General features: G+C 38.7%; 1 protein-coding gene across 1 annotated transcript in view; it reads left to right on the forward strand.

Annotated features, from left to right (window-relative positions):
• LOC307138382 (neural-cadherin) overlaps positions 1–18,263 on the forward strand; it is a 137,807-nt gene that overhangs the window by 55,064 nt on the left and 64,480 nt on the right. The window contains exons 2-4 of the mRNA XM_079836656.1: positions 10,024–10,212; positions 13,929–14,154; positions 16,822–17,026. Of these exons, the coding sequence (XP_079692782.1) occupies positions 10,024–10,212; positions 13,929–14,154; positions 16,822–17,026 (620 nt within the window). The remainder of the gene's footprint in view (positions 1–10,023; positions 10,213–13,928; positions 14,155–16,821; positions 17,027–18,263) is intronic.

An 18,263-nucleotide genomic window follows, 5' to 3' on the forward strand; every position in this document is an offset into this window, starting at 1 on the left:
ATAGTAAAGCAATATCACACGAGTACCGAACTGTTATAGCTGCCATTGATGAGTGACAGTAATGTTTGTACTAGACTTATTTGAAAGTTATATTAAACTGTCTGAAAACAAAATGGGGTTCACAAACTGTCTAAATATGTTCACCATGGTCCATTTCTGAATGTAATAAAGAATATAAACCATATATAATCACATCTTAATAAGATATGTCAACATTTTAACCACTTTGAAGGTTTTTTTTGTAATTTTTTACATTTGTATCATTTGATATTTGAGTAAGCTGAAACCCAATACTTGCATTTAAAAGTGTAATACGGCGATTTCTTAAAAAGAAGATCCTTTCGTCACTGACGCAATGAATTCTAGGACAGACAAGGCCACGAAGGATCTATCTGTTGTATCCTTCATTGCATGGGAAATGGAGGCCACATTTGAAGTGGTCTTCGATTTGGGACAGCCTTCGTTGCGCCGCTGTGGCTCAATCGGCCTTCGAATGCGGCCTACGAAGGACGCAGCCTCTGAATTGGGACGCAGCTACAGACTTACTCATTTAGACATTTACTGCCACCTACTAGTAGTTTTAGTTTCTTATTTATTTAGAGTAGATTTTATTAAAAAAAGCTTTTCATTAAAAAGTCATATTTCCATATCAATAAAAAAACTTAGGTAGCCTATAGTTTGCCCAAAAATGAAAATTCTGTCCTTATTTACTTAACCTCAGCCTAAAAGTTTATGTGTAATAAATTCGATGTTGAATCAAATAAAATATATTTTTTCTAAAGCTACTTTTTGTAATGTCTATTTGATGCTTTTCCGATTTAACACAATAATGACTTTAAATTAAAGAAAAAAAATATTTTAATGAATTTCTATATAAGCCCCTATATATTCAAGTCTCTGCCTGCCCCACGCCCTCATTTTACGCCATGGACACACGGAAGACGGCAAAGAAGCGAAACTTCTCTGACGTGGAGATCGAGGGAAGTGGAAAAAAAACTAAATTGTTTTATTTGGGAGTTTAAAGAGTGGGATTAAAGGCGCCAACAAAAAGGTGTACGGTGGAAATCCAGTTTAAATAGCTGTTTGGATGAGAAATTACCTATCACAATTCATTATTTTACAGCACGTGTAATAAATAATTAGCATTTAATTTCGTATCACGTCACATGTATTGGGGTGTACAATAGTGATGATGATGTGGAGTACCATTCATTCACATTAATAATTGCATGACAATTTGTAAGATTCTTCTTCTTATTATTATGATTTGTATTATTAATGACGCTTATTGTTATTTAGAAGAAGAATGTCTTTATTATTATTATTTATTTTATTATTATTTAAAAGTAGAAGAATGTCATTTTTATTATTTTGTCAGTCTGAATTATTTTCAGTCCCAGTCTAACCCTGAAACGTCAGGTAAAGCGCACAGGCTCGCAACTAGAGGAAGACATATGTCTACAAATCAAATGCTGTGGTAAAGTCACACAAATTAAACATTGAAGTCCATGTTGCACAAAAATAAACACTGAAGTTTATAATTACTATATCCATATTCGCACGGGATTAGTAGCCTATTATGTGGGGACCTCTGGTGATTTGTAATAATTGCAGAGAATGTCTGTGATCTTAATCCCGTGCGAATCGGCCATGTCTGTAATATGTAAAGTAAAAATTCCCCCGCAAATATTTCGCCGAACACCGAGGTCCTGTGATAACATTAGTCCCGTGCGAATTATTAGGCGGATCGTATATCATTTTTGCAAGGTTTTTGTTTCCTGTGCGCATTTCTATCTTTATCCTTCACGAAGAATGGAGCTAGGCTGCATAAAATGCGTACAGTTATGACTTCCCGTGCGGCCGTGCTTATACTGCGCTTATACCGCGATTATACTTTCACTTTAGAATGAGCACCAATTTGGGAGTAAATTGCTTGAATGGTGTGTTTAATATTATTCTTAATGAAAAACACAAAAACAGAACAGTACAATGACAACTCGCTTAAATGGGCGCTTTTACATTTAGCTTTGAAACTGAATCTTCCGCCGTTATTGTTATTATATTGCTCAGTTCAGTTTTTAATTGTGTCTGTTCTCTAACTGAACGAAATTATTTTTATTACTATAAAACAATCAAAATTATATCGATACGACTGTTTATCATTTCATACAGCTATATATACATTTACAAGTCTTGACATCATATCCGGGAGATAAGTCAGTAAATTCGAGTACAATCCCGTGCGAATTTCTAAATCACATGAGGTCCCCAGATAATACTTATCCCGTGCGAATAGGGCTTTAGTTGTTGTTGTTTTTTACAGTGGGTCATGATATAGCATATCTTTGTCAGTGCGTTTTGTGGTGTTAGGAATTGTTTTTCTGGGCATTTTCGCATTAACTCAAAATGTGCGTACACTACCTCCTGAGCTGGTGTAGGATTTGAGCGTGCCGTACGCCAAAGTCCATATTGATAAATCTCAAAGTCACCGTGGTTTTGGGTGTACGCTGGAAATTTGGTATACGCACTTTTGATAAATGAGGGCCAGTGTGTCTGCTGATGTATATGTGTAGATAGTAAGTGTTAAAAATCAGTTTTCTTTTTGCATATCTCACTCTTTGAGACGTACGTCTCACCCGGAGGAATTTTAATGTGTGGTTCATGAGTGAGGGTGACAGAGAGAGAGAAAAAGACAAAGGCCCTGATTTGAAAACTTAATTACATCCCTGGAAAAGCATGTCATCAGAACAACAATGAGATATACATCGTTGAGTGTTTAATTGAGCGTGAAAAGAACTCTCTTTTTAGACCGTAACGCAAAAACTGCTCCTGCCAGGCCAGCAAGGGCGAGGCAATTATGCGCGCTCACCGGTGTGCTGTTTGCATGTCACAAAGACTTAACCCTGCAAAACGGAGACTTGACTCAGGGGGACACCTGCACCATCTCAGTCACCATGACAACCTGGCCTACACTGTCATTCAAGATTCAAGAGATTCAAGATTCAAGAGATTTTATTTGTCACATACACAATTATATGCAATATACAACTGGCAGTGAAATGTATTTGGTGTTATGCGAGTCACACCGAGTCGCCATTCAATGCGGCGCCTACTTGAGTTGGACAGAAAATACAGCATAACATGAGGATAGGTAGGGAGGGGTGAGGAGATGAAAAAAAAAAACAACCCCCAGACTATGCTCCTACGGGAGCACAGTTTGAGACCAGTAAAAAAACATCTCAGCAACACGAGCACACAATACAACATGAAACACGACTTGCAACAGGGGAGAGGAGTGGGGGGTTGAGGTGTCCCAGCACAGCCAGGCGTCCCGGTCCTGCAGCCATCTCAGGCGCTGGTCACAGACCCGCTTGTCAGACTGGGGGTACAAAGCGGCGAAGGTGAGAGATGGGTGTGTGCATAAGTGTGTGTGTGCCTGTAAAGTTCATGTGCATGTTTGTGTAGGCCTGGAGAGTCACGCCTGGCACCCTAATCTCGGTGCTCCCGTTGTTATGGAGACAACCTTGATCAGATCCCAGTCCGAGTCAGCAGGTGGTTGGGGGATGAATGCAAGAGCGTCATTCAGCGTCATTCACCAAGACACCTGCAAGTCTTTCCCTACATGCGCGCGCACGTGTGTGTGTGTGTAATTCCAGATCATCTGTTTAGGTGGTTTCAGAGACATGCGTTTTCTGCCTTCTCAGAGCCTTTGGTTTGGTCCTGATGAAGTCCTTCCCAAACAGACCAACAATGGCACAAATTTTAAAGTCACCATGAAATCAAAATGGAGAATTCTTGTTGTTTATTCCGTAACTTATAACATGAGATTGCAACAATAGCAAACCACAATGATCCAACGATCCAATCAATTCCCCATGAACAAAATTCAGTTCCGCCCTAAGTTTTATTTTTATAAAAAATTTTGTTTAGAAGCTTCAATCAGATACATGAAAAGAGAAAAGGGAAAAGAAAACACTATTGCTATTTCTGTTTTAAACCAACTTTAACTGTGACTGGGTCATTGAACTGTCAGTTCAAGAACTCAAGAACTGGATCAGTCCAGTTTGTGGATGAATCATTCAAACAAGGTTTGCTGACTGAATCAACAAGAGTCTAAATAACAATTCATTCAATAATTGAATCCATGCATCACTACTTTTTTCATTCATTCAAATTAATATTTAATAAATTACCTTAATTTCAGTCTTCGATTCATTTGATAATAAGAACTTTATGGTGTTTTTTCATACATCCCCAGTCCTTATTGACCTTCCGTCATACAGGTTTGGAACGACATAAGAGTGAGTAAATGATGACAGAGTTTTCATTTTTGGGTCTATTAATCTCTTTAAATCTCTTTAAATTGAGAGCAAATGAAGATTCTTTCAAATTCTTCCAAAACCAAATTATCTGAGCTTTATTATCCAAAGATGTGAGACTAAAAGCATATACATAAATGAAGCATAAATTTAATCTGTTAAATTATGGAAGAGCAAACTCTGAGCAATGCAATTTTCCTCTGACGTTTGTGTCTTGCACTTATGGTGAATCAGTATTGATTTATCGCTCCATATCCATTCACGTTGCATTTTTACGACCATCCAGTGCCTTTGAGTTGCTTTTTTAGGTGCAGACAAACATGCTAACAAAAGAAAAGTGGCACATGTTCGATGCGGCTGATGGCCATTTAAGTCTTTTTGAATGGAATCTAATTTTCCTCAGTCAGCATCGGCTTCTGTTACATCCATTCGCCAAATTACCGTATACCAAATTAGGCCGAAAACACAACACGCACCGTTTCCGTCCTCTTTTTTTATCCGCTCTTCGTCTTGTTTTTTTTTAACATAACAATCCGTGACATCTTCTGTATTGATATTCAAATTAGTACAGAGCTTTGGGTGGACTTAGATGAAATTCACCAGCTATTTATACACGGAGCATATTATATCCAATGCTTTGCTTTAACGCCATCCGGGCTTAGCTTGGATTAGTGAGGCGTAAACAAATGCACAAAGGCCTTTGCGCTTTCTCCTCAGATTTTTTTCTCACGTTATCTGAACTAGCAAACTGCGATGCCGAAAAGATCAAGCAATTGTTTCATTGTATTTTTTGCACAGAGCGAGAAAGAGATCCCTGTTGGGATTCCATATTGTTTTTTTGAAACAAAGAGCAAGATGCCCAGTCATGAAACAAATAGAAAAACCTCTTTCTTTCATTACTAGGCGGCCTTGTTGTTTTCATCCTAGTTTAAAGGCATTTTTTTACCCTTCACTTTCCTCCCTCCCTCATTCTGCCTATCCGATGGGTGTTTATCTTTCTTCAGGATGTGGTGATACTTACTGTGACAGCTGCTAGAGGAGTTAAAGGGTAGAGATCCCTTTGTTGAAAGCCTGGCCAGAGTTCCTCAGGCGTCCCTTGAACTGCCCTCTCCATGCTGGAGGTTTGTTGATTAAGCCTGTGGCCCATTAGCCTCTCAGGTGTGGGTGTTGGCCACTGGGGTTTGATCCACATCTGTTGGACCTTTAGGCCACTGCAGTGGTGGGCTGCACACAGAGCTCAGTGTGAGGTAGGAAGGGTCGCTTCTAAGGTCTGTGTGTACACGTGGAGAATGTGGATCTTTAGAGACTTAAAGATGTAGGGCCCCTAAAGTACACAAACAGTATCTGTCTGTCTTCTCATTTTACATTACATACAACGTTTTACACACACACACACACACACACACACACACACACACACACGCACGCACACACACGCACACACAAGGGTAATAATTCTACTAAGGGGTAATTAAATGTAACAAATCATGAAAATTAAACAACATTTTATCAAACTTTGATAATTGCCTTAATCTTTTAAACATCTGAGGATATTGTGATCAAACTACATTTTATAAAAATGTCCTGTCAAGTTTATAATATGTATTACATCCGCATATGAGAGTCAAGTCAGACGACTACAGGGACTCATCTCAAGATCACTCATTTAACAGTTCATCTATTGAAAAGATGTCAAGAATAGAAAACTAATGAAAAATTTAAATATTTAAATAAAAAATGTCAAAATCAGAATGTGTACTTTGTGCATAAAAAATGTCCGTCAAAACCGACACATTTTGAACGATGTTCACTAACCCAGCAAAGTTTTTCAATTGGATTGTTGTTTATTCTCTTTAGCATGCAGTGTGAAGTATTTCACTCAGTTCGCTGATCATTCTGATTCAATTTCAGCAAGTTAAGAACAAATTTATACTTGCGTGTTTTATGTATCATGTATGTTATCGTCTCTGACAGACAGCATGTTGAAGCTTCTCAGGCTGCCATTTTCACCCTCTTCTCGAGAAGCAATGATGCATTCACAACATCCGGTAGTGTTGGTTTTTCCAGGAAATGCCTGTACTCCCTGGACCTCTGCTTCTCGTAAATACATGCATGGGCGTCGGAAGCAAAAAAAAATGTGGGTGGGTCCTCTCTTAGAATTTTTTTTACTAGAGTAGATGCCATTTACATTAAGTACAATTATACCGCCTTGTTTGCTAAACATCTGGTTGGGAAAGACAAAATTACGAAAATCACCATCTCATAAAGATCACCAATAGTGTAGGGGTACTACCCGAGGTTCGAATCCGCCTTTTGCCGAACTCACTCTACTCCCTTTAACCATCACATATCAGATCAGAAAGGCATTTATTTTCAATAAAAATGAAGAAAATATTAGAAAAGTGGAAATAAAGCATCTAACGTGTTTAATAATAAGTGTTTATCGGTTAGGGGTATGTGAACAGACATGTACTGAATTAGAGACGATAAAAGTGAGTGGGTCCAATATCATTGATCGTAAAAAGTGGGTGGGTCTTGTCCCACCCACATACAATGGTTCCGACGCCCATGTTACCATGTATTGTGCACATTATTTTTTGACAGACATTGATGTTGTGATATTCAAATGATGTGGATTTTAAAACAGCTGGATCGCAAGTTTATAATTATTTATTTCTTACATTGTGTATACACCGGAAGCGAGTGGTGCGACATGACAACAAACGCAAATTGAGCCCATTAAACTCATAAATACTGTCTACACTGGATGCGGAGCGACACAACAAATTCCCTACAGTAAACGGATTCCACATTCTGTTTCTGACGTTCATGTACTTCAAGCGCTCATTCTACTTCTGGCATGAAGACCAAATGGATTTTAAATGGTCGCTTTACCATGTTAGCCGGCAAGTATTCATTGAAGTGATTGATGCCCATGAGTTTATGTCAGCTGTCGAAAGTTCTTTAAGTAATTTTTACCAGGAGTGGTTTTGATGCACAAAGTTGTTTTTATTGTCTCTTATAACAATCCTATGGTAAATAATAGCGAGAAAACACTTTACTGTGGTTCGCTTATTACCCCTTTGCAGATTTATACACACACACACACACACACACACACACACACACACACACACACACACACACACACACACACACATATATATATATATATATATATATATATATATATATATATATATATATATATATATATATATATATATATATATATATGTGGTTCAGTATCTTGGAGTATAATTTTTTGCTCATTATATTTTCATCAAATGCACATTTTAATTAATACCATGATTTGTCTTTTTGGCATTTTTTTCAGAATTTTTTATATTTAAAGTAATAATAAAATAAAGAACTAACAATAAAATAAAATATTATTCAGAAAGACATTATGATTCTGTTTCTTGCCATGCTGCTAAAGCTCATTTGGATACATTTATGCATGTATTTACCATACATCTTGCTAGATTCAGTCATGTAGACCACTGATAATTTATCTGTATTATCCTCAAACGTCAGTGAATCACAGCGGCAAGTGGACAGACACAGAATTTGATTATCCCGACTGCAACTTTGACAGGATTTACATGTATTTGCATAGAGAATGTCACTTTTTGTTGACTTTAACATGTGCAGTGATCTGTGGGCTTTTGTTAGTTTATGTTTTTGCTCTGCTGGCATTGATGTGGTATTATCTATTTGACTGTCTGCTCAACGTGACCTCCAGTCCATCCGTTTGCACAAGCTCTCGACAATCGCTTCACATCCTGACTCCATAGACGATCAAAACACAAGAGACGTGGAAACATATTGTCAAGACACCAAACCCCCGAACCTTGTATCTCTTTTGCTCTCGTTGTGTCTTTCGTCTTTTCCTTGCATCTCCCTCGATCACTCTCTTATGACATACTCCAAAGCGTGGCTATGAAAAGACAGGAAGTGAGGGGAATGGTAGTATGTTCCCTCTTGACAAGATGCTTAGAAGTGAAGTTTCTTCTTATTCTCACTGTTGTCTCACTTTTGCGTGAAATGCCAAAAACAACACGGTGTAAGTCTGGAAACAAACAAACAGCAGAGAAAAAGAGAACACAAAAACACCCTAAAAAAGATATTTCTGTTGTGTTAAGTCCTTTCTTTCTCCGTCTGATCTTCCAAGGCCGTCTGAGGGAGCGGATCATGTGTCTGACAGCAGACTTCCTCAGGACATACAGGGGAAGTCAGAGATGACGTGTTCTACAGAAATGTCATTTCTCTCTTGTAGCCGAGCGTCCTCGGGCTGAATGACAGTCTGAAGCCGAGAGGCGTCACTGAACTCAGGGTGGCTGAAGGCTTTCTCTATCCCTCCTGCTCTTTTCGCTAGTATTGAAATTAGAAGATGTGCTTTCAGAGGTTATAAACACAACACTGCGGCCTGGTAGATGTGTTTTGGATTTTTTGCTGAGATTACAGAGATTATGAACAGCATTATGAGCATCTTTCAAAAAGAAAACAATGAAAAAGGGATAAAACAAGAATAGTATCATGAGAGGGAAGATGACAGGCCCTGAATTTCTCTCATTAGGGCCTATTGTTGGATGAATTGGTTGTTCTTGCTCATCTCAGTTGAATAAATGCTGTGTTTTGATGCCTGTTTTTACCTGTCTGTATCAGAGCTACATTTCAGAAAAATATGCGAGATCTACAATCATATAATAATAATAAGTATTATTAAAGGGGTCATGAATTGAGAAATCAACCTCCCGTTTTGATATATAAAAGGTCATCGTAATATAAGAATATCCTGTAAGTTTCAGAGGTGAAAACTTCCTTGTTAGTCAAAGAAAAGCTTTTATTGACAGCTGGCTCAGAAAACGATTGATCTGCAAATGTGTGTCCCTGTGACGTCAGAGTGCAAACGCCGCCTTAAGACCGATGCCTAATTCTGTAGCTCCGCCCACTGACTCGCGCATGTAATGACATGACATGTTATAGATAAATAACATAGGGCTATGTGGAGATAAACCGGATCGAACTTCCAAGCAATAAAGCTTATGGCATGTTTCAAACATGCATGGTTGAACTTTATTTTTAATGAAGATCCAGCTCACGTGGGGAAGGCATTGCATTTGTTCGCTTCATTTCATTGTGGACTCGCAAAGCCCGATGTTCCAGGGCTAATGACGGGCTATCTTAAAAAGTGAAATAACATTCCTTTCCCGATGTGCGTTGTTCACTCTTTTCTTTTGACTGTTAATTTTAAGGAAAAATTAAATCGCAGAAGTTTTGAACATGCTGATTTGTCTGAGGTGAAGTTTTGCTGATGCACGTACTGTCTTGTGGGTGCACATGCGTGCGTGTGTGTGTGTGTTAGTTATGCACGGTTCGCGGTTATATCCACCGATCAGGCCGGCCAAGTAATAAACAATAACATTCCAATTAATTCCGGGTGGATGAGAGATAAATAATTTTGTTTGTTTGATAAAGACATTTTGCGAGCCTTGTAGACTCAAACCCAAGGTAGAAAATAGTCTATTACTTATTCACTATGTTTTTGAATGTAAAAACCACGCGAACGTCATATTATTATGATTATTTGCGAATTATTTTCTTGTTGCCATATGTTCAGTATTGTAATGCATAAAATGCACAATATCCATACAATAAATTGCAGACTTCTACAATATCCCATCTGTTTCTCTCTCTCTAGGTGATGAATGGTACCTGTGCCGGCTGACTCTTGCCCTCTCCAACCTGTCAGATCTCCAGTGGGCCATGTTCCCCTACCCCTACCTGGCAGCGGTGGGCCCTGACACTGGTGCTGCCTCTGTGGTCTACAAGCTTGTGGCCCGGAGTGACGATGGCTCAGTGGGAACAGCTAACTTCCTTTTGATTGATGGTGGGTTTGATGGGTAGATGTTTTAATCATCAGAAAACTGTCAATACAATAATTTTGCTAGTTACATCGCTGCCCCACTTTAGATTAGACTGATGTCTCACATGCAGACATGCATGATCAATAATTTTAATCCCATGCATTGTTCATGCTTGAAACTCAAATGGTGTAGCTAACACAATCACCTTAGGTTTGCGAGAGAAATTCACAGATTTAGGAATATACTGACAGAACACTTAAAGTTATGTTTTTGTGGGACGAAGTTGCCATGAAATCAAAATGGACACCATAGACACGCTTTTATTTTGAAACAATGGCAATGCCATGCCTTTTTCGTTTGTAATAGAAATAGCATAAAGCGCTAACCCACTAATGTAATGCATGCCGTTTCCATAGTCATTCAAATGTGCTTTAAACATACAATTTTGACCTGTTACGCCATAAGAGCAAATACACCGATCAGGCATAACATTATGACGAAGTGAATAACACTGAATATCTCTTCATCATGGCACCTCTTAGTGGATGGGATATATTAGGCAGCAAGTAAACATTTTGTCCTCAAAGTTGATGTGTTAGAAGCAGGAAAAATGTACAAGTGTAAGGATTCGAGCAAGTTTGACAAGGGCCAAATTGTGATGGCTAGACGACTCGGTCAGAGCATCTCCAAAACTGCAGCTCTTGTGGGGTGTTACCTGTCTGGAGTGGTCAGTATCTATCAAAAGTGGTCCAAGGAAGGAACAGTGGTTAACTGGCGACAGGGTCATGGGCGGCCAAGGCTCATTGATGTATGTGGGGAGCGAAGGCTGGCTCGTGTGATCCGATCAATCAGTGCATCACAGTTTGTTACGTATGGGGCTGACAGGGTGCCCATGCTGACCCCTGTCCACCACCGAAAGCGCCAACAGTGGGCATGTGAGCATCAGAACTGGGCCACAGAGCAATGGAAGAAAGTGGCCTGGTCTGATGAATCACATTTACTTTTACATCGTCTGATGGCTGGGTGTGTGTGCGTTGCTCACCTGGGGAACACATGGCACCAGGATGCACTATAGGAAGAAGGCACGCCGGCGGAGGCAGTTTGATGCTTTGGGCAATGTTCTGCTTGGAAACCTTGGGTCCTGCCATCCACGTGGATGTTACTTTGACACGTACCACCTTCCTTAGCATTGTTGCAGACCATGTACACCCTTTCATGGAAACTATTTCCTGGTGTCTGTGCCCTCTTTCAGCAGGATAATGCGCCCTGCCACAAAGCAAAAATGGTTCAGGAATGGTTCGAGGAGCACAACAACGAGTTTGAGGTGTTAACTTGGCCTCCAAATTCCCCAGATCTCAATCCAATCGAGCATCTGTGGGATGTGCTGAACAAACAAGTCTGATCCATGGAGGCCCCACCTCGCAACTTACAGGACTTAAAGGATCTGCTGCTAACATCTTGGTGCCAGATACCACAGCACACCTTCAGGGGTCTAGTGGAGTCCATGCCTCGACGGGTCAGGGTTGTTTTGGCAGCAAAAGGGGGACCAACACAATATTAGGATGGTGGTCATAATGTTATGCCTGATTTGTGTGTGTGTGCATCCTGAACTATGTGTGTGTGGGTTTAGGACAGGTGTGTCGTACTAGTTTTATTGTACCTCTAGGACATCTTCAGAAACATCATAACCTCTCATAATGGCTAGTCATTCATCATCTGATATGTTGTGACATTACAAAATTACTTCTCTGGTCCATAAGGATTTAGACTCTGCTATAAATATTCTGTCTCTGGTGATATTACACTTAGATGTTTATAAAATCTGACTTTTTGTTCCCTAGGCCTATAGCGCTCTTCCTCCAAGTTTTTGATCAGTCTTCTAGATGAGTCTTTTTTTTAAAAATGTCATTCATTGTCAAGTAGGCAATTTACAATTTGCACTTTGTGCGTAATGTGTCAGGTAAATATAGTCTATAGACTTTGAATTTGCAGAAAAAAGATGGAAATTATAAAACAGACAGTTCTGGTCTTGGAGGCTGATGGGTCATTGCAGCATTACAGCCATGTTATGTTTTACAATGGCACTTAATACATTTGCTTCATAGTATTTTAATGAACAATTTGCGTCCTTAACAAAAATCAAGGCTTTGTTATATTATGAATATTTTCACAGCTAAAGGGTTGCCAGCACTCTACTGTACATTGTGCCTTACAACATCCTTTAGCCTTGACTATATTCATACAGTAGTGTGAAAGTAGCTATAGTTGGTCAAATAGATTTAGCACACTAATCATAATTCATTATGCAATAAATTCATACACTATTGTTCAAAAGTTTGAGGTTAGTTCTTTAGATTTCTGAAGGATCGTGTGATATTGAAGGCTGGATTAATGGCTGCTAAAAATTCGCTTTGCTATCACAAGGATAAATTATTTTTATATATTTATATATATTTTTTATATTGAATATTCTTTTTAAAATGTTTCAAATATATAAGTATTTTCAATCAAATAAATGCAGAAGACTTTCAGACTTTTTTACATAAAAAATATAACCAACCCCACACTTTTGAACAGTTTGTATGCAAATGTAACAAATCATTAATGTCAGTTAGATAATCAATTTTTTCCTTTTGTTTAGTAGCATGTAATTGTGTATATCTGAATATTCAATTGTTAGTCAGTTTTACTTTAAACGTAAAATAACAAGCTGGGCAGTTCTTGGACAGAATAAGTGGAGATAGTTGGTATAGATCATAAAGTTCACATCATTATCAACAACTTTTTCATTATTTGAAGAGGGATTGTAAAGACAGAATCAAGCATGATTCTGAATCAGAGCCTTTGCAGATGAGTCTTCAAACAGCTGCAAGAAGGGCAAGGCAGAGCGGGTACAGCTGGGAGATCTGCTCCGCCTCAGCAGCTGTGTTCTTCAACCACCTCCTCTTCCTCCTCTCCCAAATAATGACACGCTCAAGGGGACAGCGGTTAAAATGAGCTCTTGTCTTGCTATTGTCCTGAAGGAGGAACAGAGGGGAGCATATTGCTCCTCACACACACACAGACACAGATGCACTGAACCACAGCTGGCAGAAGGGTCCCTTACTCCTAATGTGTGTAAAAAGACTTCAAGGCTTTTATGACTTTGTAATCCTCTTGCACTTTGAGCTGAACTTTACAAGATTTGCTCTTTTAATATGTGATTATAAACAAGTGCCATATCACAGTTTTTAGGCGATTTATGCAGATTTTTTTCTACATGCCACAAGTCATTATTTCAAAGTTAGGCAGGTTGTTCCTACTATGCAATACATTTTTCATATCCCTATAATAGGCCTGTATGTTGTAATATACTGGATAAAATGTTTTTATCTTTATATTTAAAATGTTTGTTATTTTTAAAATAATTTTTGAAAATGGAAATTTTCAGTTTACCACAATCAGTGATATTTTAGTATTATTTATTTACTATTATAATAGATATTAATATTTTGAATGAGCTTTTATTGTATAATAATAATAATAGTATAATAATATTAGTACTTAAATTTAAACAGTTAATTTGATTTCAGTTTCCAAGCTTTTTTTTAATCTAATATTTTATTTTATTTATTTTTAGATATTGTATTGCATTATATTAAAACATTTTTTAAAACATTTTGACCTTAGACTTACAATTGTTTATTTAATTTTATTTGATTGCATTGCAACATTAAATGGGTGTGTTTTTTTGTGACAGGTGGGGAAGATTCATTTGAAGTGGACCGAACAACAGGAGAAGTTAAGACCACAGGGCGACCTCTGACTCCTAGTAAGGAGTACACACTGACCGTCCAGGCCATGGATTCGCAGGGCAGGAGGGGCCCGCATGCCAATGTGTTCATACTAGCCGGCTTCCGGCCCCCTCAGTTCACCAACACCACCTACACGATCTACATCCCAGAGAGCACCGGGGTGGGCCAAGCGTGAGTACAGGAAACTATGTGTTAGTGGGGGTGTTTGTGTGCATCTGCATGTTAGAAGATTCAAAATTTGCTGCTCATTAGAGGGTAAGAGAAGGATTGTGTGAACGTGGCCAACTCTGAAGCTTTATGTGTCATCTGTTGCATGAAACATTTCGCCTAGAGGGATAGCGGAGGTTGAGAGAGGGGGGGACGGAGTGAATAGAGGGGGTTGTGACAGAGAGGGGAACACAGATGCATCATTTTGTCCCCAGGCTCTGAATTTGAAAGCGTGTTCAAATTCAAATATTTATTAAAAGAAACTTCTGGATAAACATGAAGAGCAGTGTCTGAACTTCCCCCTTCGGGCACTGGCACAGACCAGAGCATAATAATCTGTGTGAAGGAGGAGAGAACAACTAATCATGGAAAGAGAGACATATTAAAAAGAGAGAAAAAGGGAGACATATTAAAGTTGAAGAGTGTGGATGGGGAGATGACATGGGAAGAGAGCTACAAAGAACCACAATATCTCTGACATGCATTATTTCCTATTTTCCAAAATCTTGTAAGGTGCCTTACCGTCTGTTGGCTACAAAAACAGCTGCATTAATTTTTAGCGCTGGAGGTCACCATGGGACATTATATTTTGCCCACTAATGGACACTTTTTTTGGTGCCATACTGGCAAATGGCCATGGCTGGGTTTCCCGAAACCTTCTTAAAGGGATAGTTCACCCAAAAATGAAAATTTGCCCATAATTTACTCACCCTCAAGTCATCCTTGGTGTATATGACATTCTTCTTTCAGATAAATCAAATCTGAGTTATATTACAAAAGTCCAGGCTAATCCAAGCATTAGAATTGGATTCATAGTTGCTCTGTTTTTGAAGTCCATAAAAAGTGCATCTACCCGTCAAATAACATGTTCCACGCGCCTTCTGAAGCGAATCGATGCGTTTGTGTAAGAAAAATATCCATATTTAAAACTTTATCAAGTAAACTTTCGACTTTCATTCTTTCATAAGGTTGGTCTGGAGAACTCTGGAGAACTGAGACAGTTCACTCTGCTAGTGGCCACCACTGTTTAATACAATATAATTCTGAAGTTGTAATACACCCAGTGTTTTAATTCAAAGAATACAATTGTCATTACACTGATGGTTGTTAGATTTTTAATTATATTTTCCAAAGGTATATCAGCTGGCCAACCATGAGGCAGTAAAGGCTTAGGAGTCTATTTAAAGGGAATGATTGTGGAGGGGAATTTGGTTAAACTATGGTAGCGATACTGCAAATAGTTGTGCTAAATCAAAGACGGCGCCATCCGCTGAGCCATTTAGTGTACGTGCACTATTTCATCCGTGAAAACTTTAGTCCCCTAGCTACCATGTCAGAAAATGCGATTCAAAATAAATTTCACCTGCCACGGAAGCAAATTCAAAAGCTTTTAGATCTTGTTAGTTTGACTTTGTCAACCCTATTGTGGAGTAAATTAAGACACTATGTCAAATTTATTATGATAATATAAGTGACCCTTTCAAAGGCCAGTGAAGGCATACTGCAGTTAGTGTAGCGGGTTGAGGCATGATACGTTTGGGCATAGAGGTTTCGGGTTCATGCAATCATTTCAAAATTATATAAAATATCCAGGGTTGGATTTAGTTTGCAATTTGAAATGTATTTATAAGACCTCATGAGTCCAGGGCTGGATTTCCTGATAACATTGTCTCTTAGATGATGTCTACGAAGACTCTAAACGTATAACTTAACTAAAGGTATACCATTTCTAGGCGTGTTCCCCGAACTATATCTTAGGAGGTTGCTTAAGCCGGTATATCTTCTTAAGTGCCACGTTAGCAGGTGGTGTCCGTGGCGGTGGTGCTGAATTGGTTTATCAATGGCTCAAAAATCGATTATTCACTCTATGCAGGGACTGTTTAACTGCGTTATGTGAGAAAGCGGTGTTTTTTATGATAGAAACACTTCAGAAATAGTTGAAATAGCATTTATCAGGACTTGTGAGATCTTATAAATATAATCCAAATTGCAAACTAAATCCAACCTTGGATATTTTATATAATTTTGAAATGATTGTGTGAACCCGCAACCTCTCATGCCTGAACGTATCATGCATCAACCCACTGCACTAACTGGTAGAATGCCATTTATATTATCATAATATATTTTGCCATAGTCTTCATTTACTCCACAAGCAGGGTTGATTGCCCGCATCACATTATTGGTGTAAATCACAAATTTCTGTTATTGGATGACCTACTCAATAAAAGCGCAACATGCAAAACATTTAATTAACAGCTACTATAGCGGCGAAAAAAGATTTCGGGGCTGAGAGTTTAGCTCCGTCGAGTTTGTCTTGACAAAGTCGGACTAACAAGATCTAAAAGCTTTTGAATTTTTTGCCGTGCTATCATTTTTAAAAAATGTAAATAAATACTGTCATGCTTGGTAGCTCACAGTGCTTTGGAACAGAGTTGTAGGTTCCCTATGAAATTCTATCCTCCCAGAGGTGAAATTCCTCACAATACATAGTCACCTTTATTTATATAGCGCGTTGTACAATACAGATTGGTTCAAAGCAGCTTTGCAGGAAAATGTTATCACATAGTACATGTACATGAATTAAATGCTGGCCTGTGCACTGAATCTATTTCCTGTGTGTGTCTGTAGGGTGGCGGTTGTCCAGGCTATCTCGTTCCAGAGGAAGAATCTGTCTTATATGCTTCTAGTGAACCCAGGCAACCTGTTCAGCATAAACCAAGAGAGTGGCGCGCTCAGCCTGACACGTACTGTGGACTATGAGAGTGGGCAACATCTCCATCACCTTCAAGTCAGAGCTTCAGAACCAGATACAGGACTGAGCAACATGGCAGAGGTAAGCACACGTGTACCTAACTATTCAAACAGGGTCTTTCCTTTTGATATTTATTGCTCTTAAATGTATTGTTTTTAAGCTAATTATAATTCCTTCAGATGTATGCATTCATGGAAATGCATACATCTGTTTAACTGTCTGTTTTTTATCTCCAAAAGTACAGTTAGGTCAGAAGTACACACAACTTGTTCTTTTGTTGCTTTTTTCTAGGTGTGTTGGTAAATTGTATTTGCCAACACACCTAATTAAAACGTCTTAGGCCTTACATTATTACTCTGTATGTGTGGCTGTCAGTCATTATTCACATCCAGGCATTGGACAATTTCATGACACATCTGGTTCTTTCAGAAGAGAAAGTTGCATATACTCTGAAACACACAATAACACACATATGCATAAAGGCATACGCAAGCACAAACAGGAACAAACATACACATATCAGCAGAAAAGCAGTAATGAGAAATTGTGTCGCACTGGGGCCATCAAACGCGCTACAGCTGTGGCTGTTGCCACTTATGAGACTTAGCGTGTGCGTGTGTCTTTATGTGTAAGATGAAGTGTTGTGACAAAGGCAAAGAAATATGGCAGATGTTTGATCTATTTTACCCATCATGTTATTGTTGCCGTTATTAGAGGCGCAAATGTATCCATTTGTGTGTGCGTGTTGTTCACACTGTTGTTGTTCCATGTTGATCTTCTTTGCTTGGCAGAAGTTCCTTCACATTAATTGAGTCCTCTTGATGGACTTGGCTGAGACACAGTGATGTGTAACTGTGCCTGTGCCAGCACTAGTCACACACATACACATTTTAGATAATTGTCAGAGTCACTGCCCCCTGCCAAATCATTACACCATCTGTGAAGACGACTCCATGAGTAGGACAGGCTAGAACAGAGATGAGACGAACCAAAATGAGAGAAGAGGAGAGGAAAAGATACAAGAAAGGATAAGATCAGAAAAAAAGAACAAGACTAGAAGAGAAGAGAGAATACAAAAAAAAAACGAAATGAGACCAGAGATGACAACGGTGAGAAGAAAAGAGACTAAATGAGTTGAGATTAGACAACAGGGAAGAGAAGAGGTTAAACGAGACAAGGTGAGAAGAAAAGAGATGAGGCGAGACTAGAAGAGAAGAGACGAGACAAAAAAATGAAAAGAGAAGAAAAAAGACTAAACGAGTTTACGACAGGAGAAGAGAAGAGGTGAGATGACGCAAGAGGAGAAGAGAAAATAAAG

This window comes from Gobio gobio (assembly GCF_949357685.1).
Source record: "Gobio gobio genome assembly, chromosome: 15".
In the NCBI taxonomy this organism is placed as follows: Eukaryota; Metazoa; Chordata; class Actinopteri; order Cypriniformes; family Gobionidae; genus Gobio; species Gobio gobio.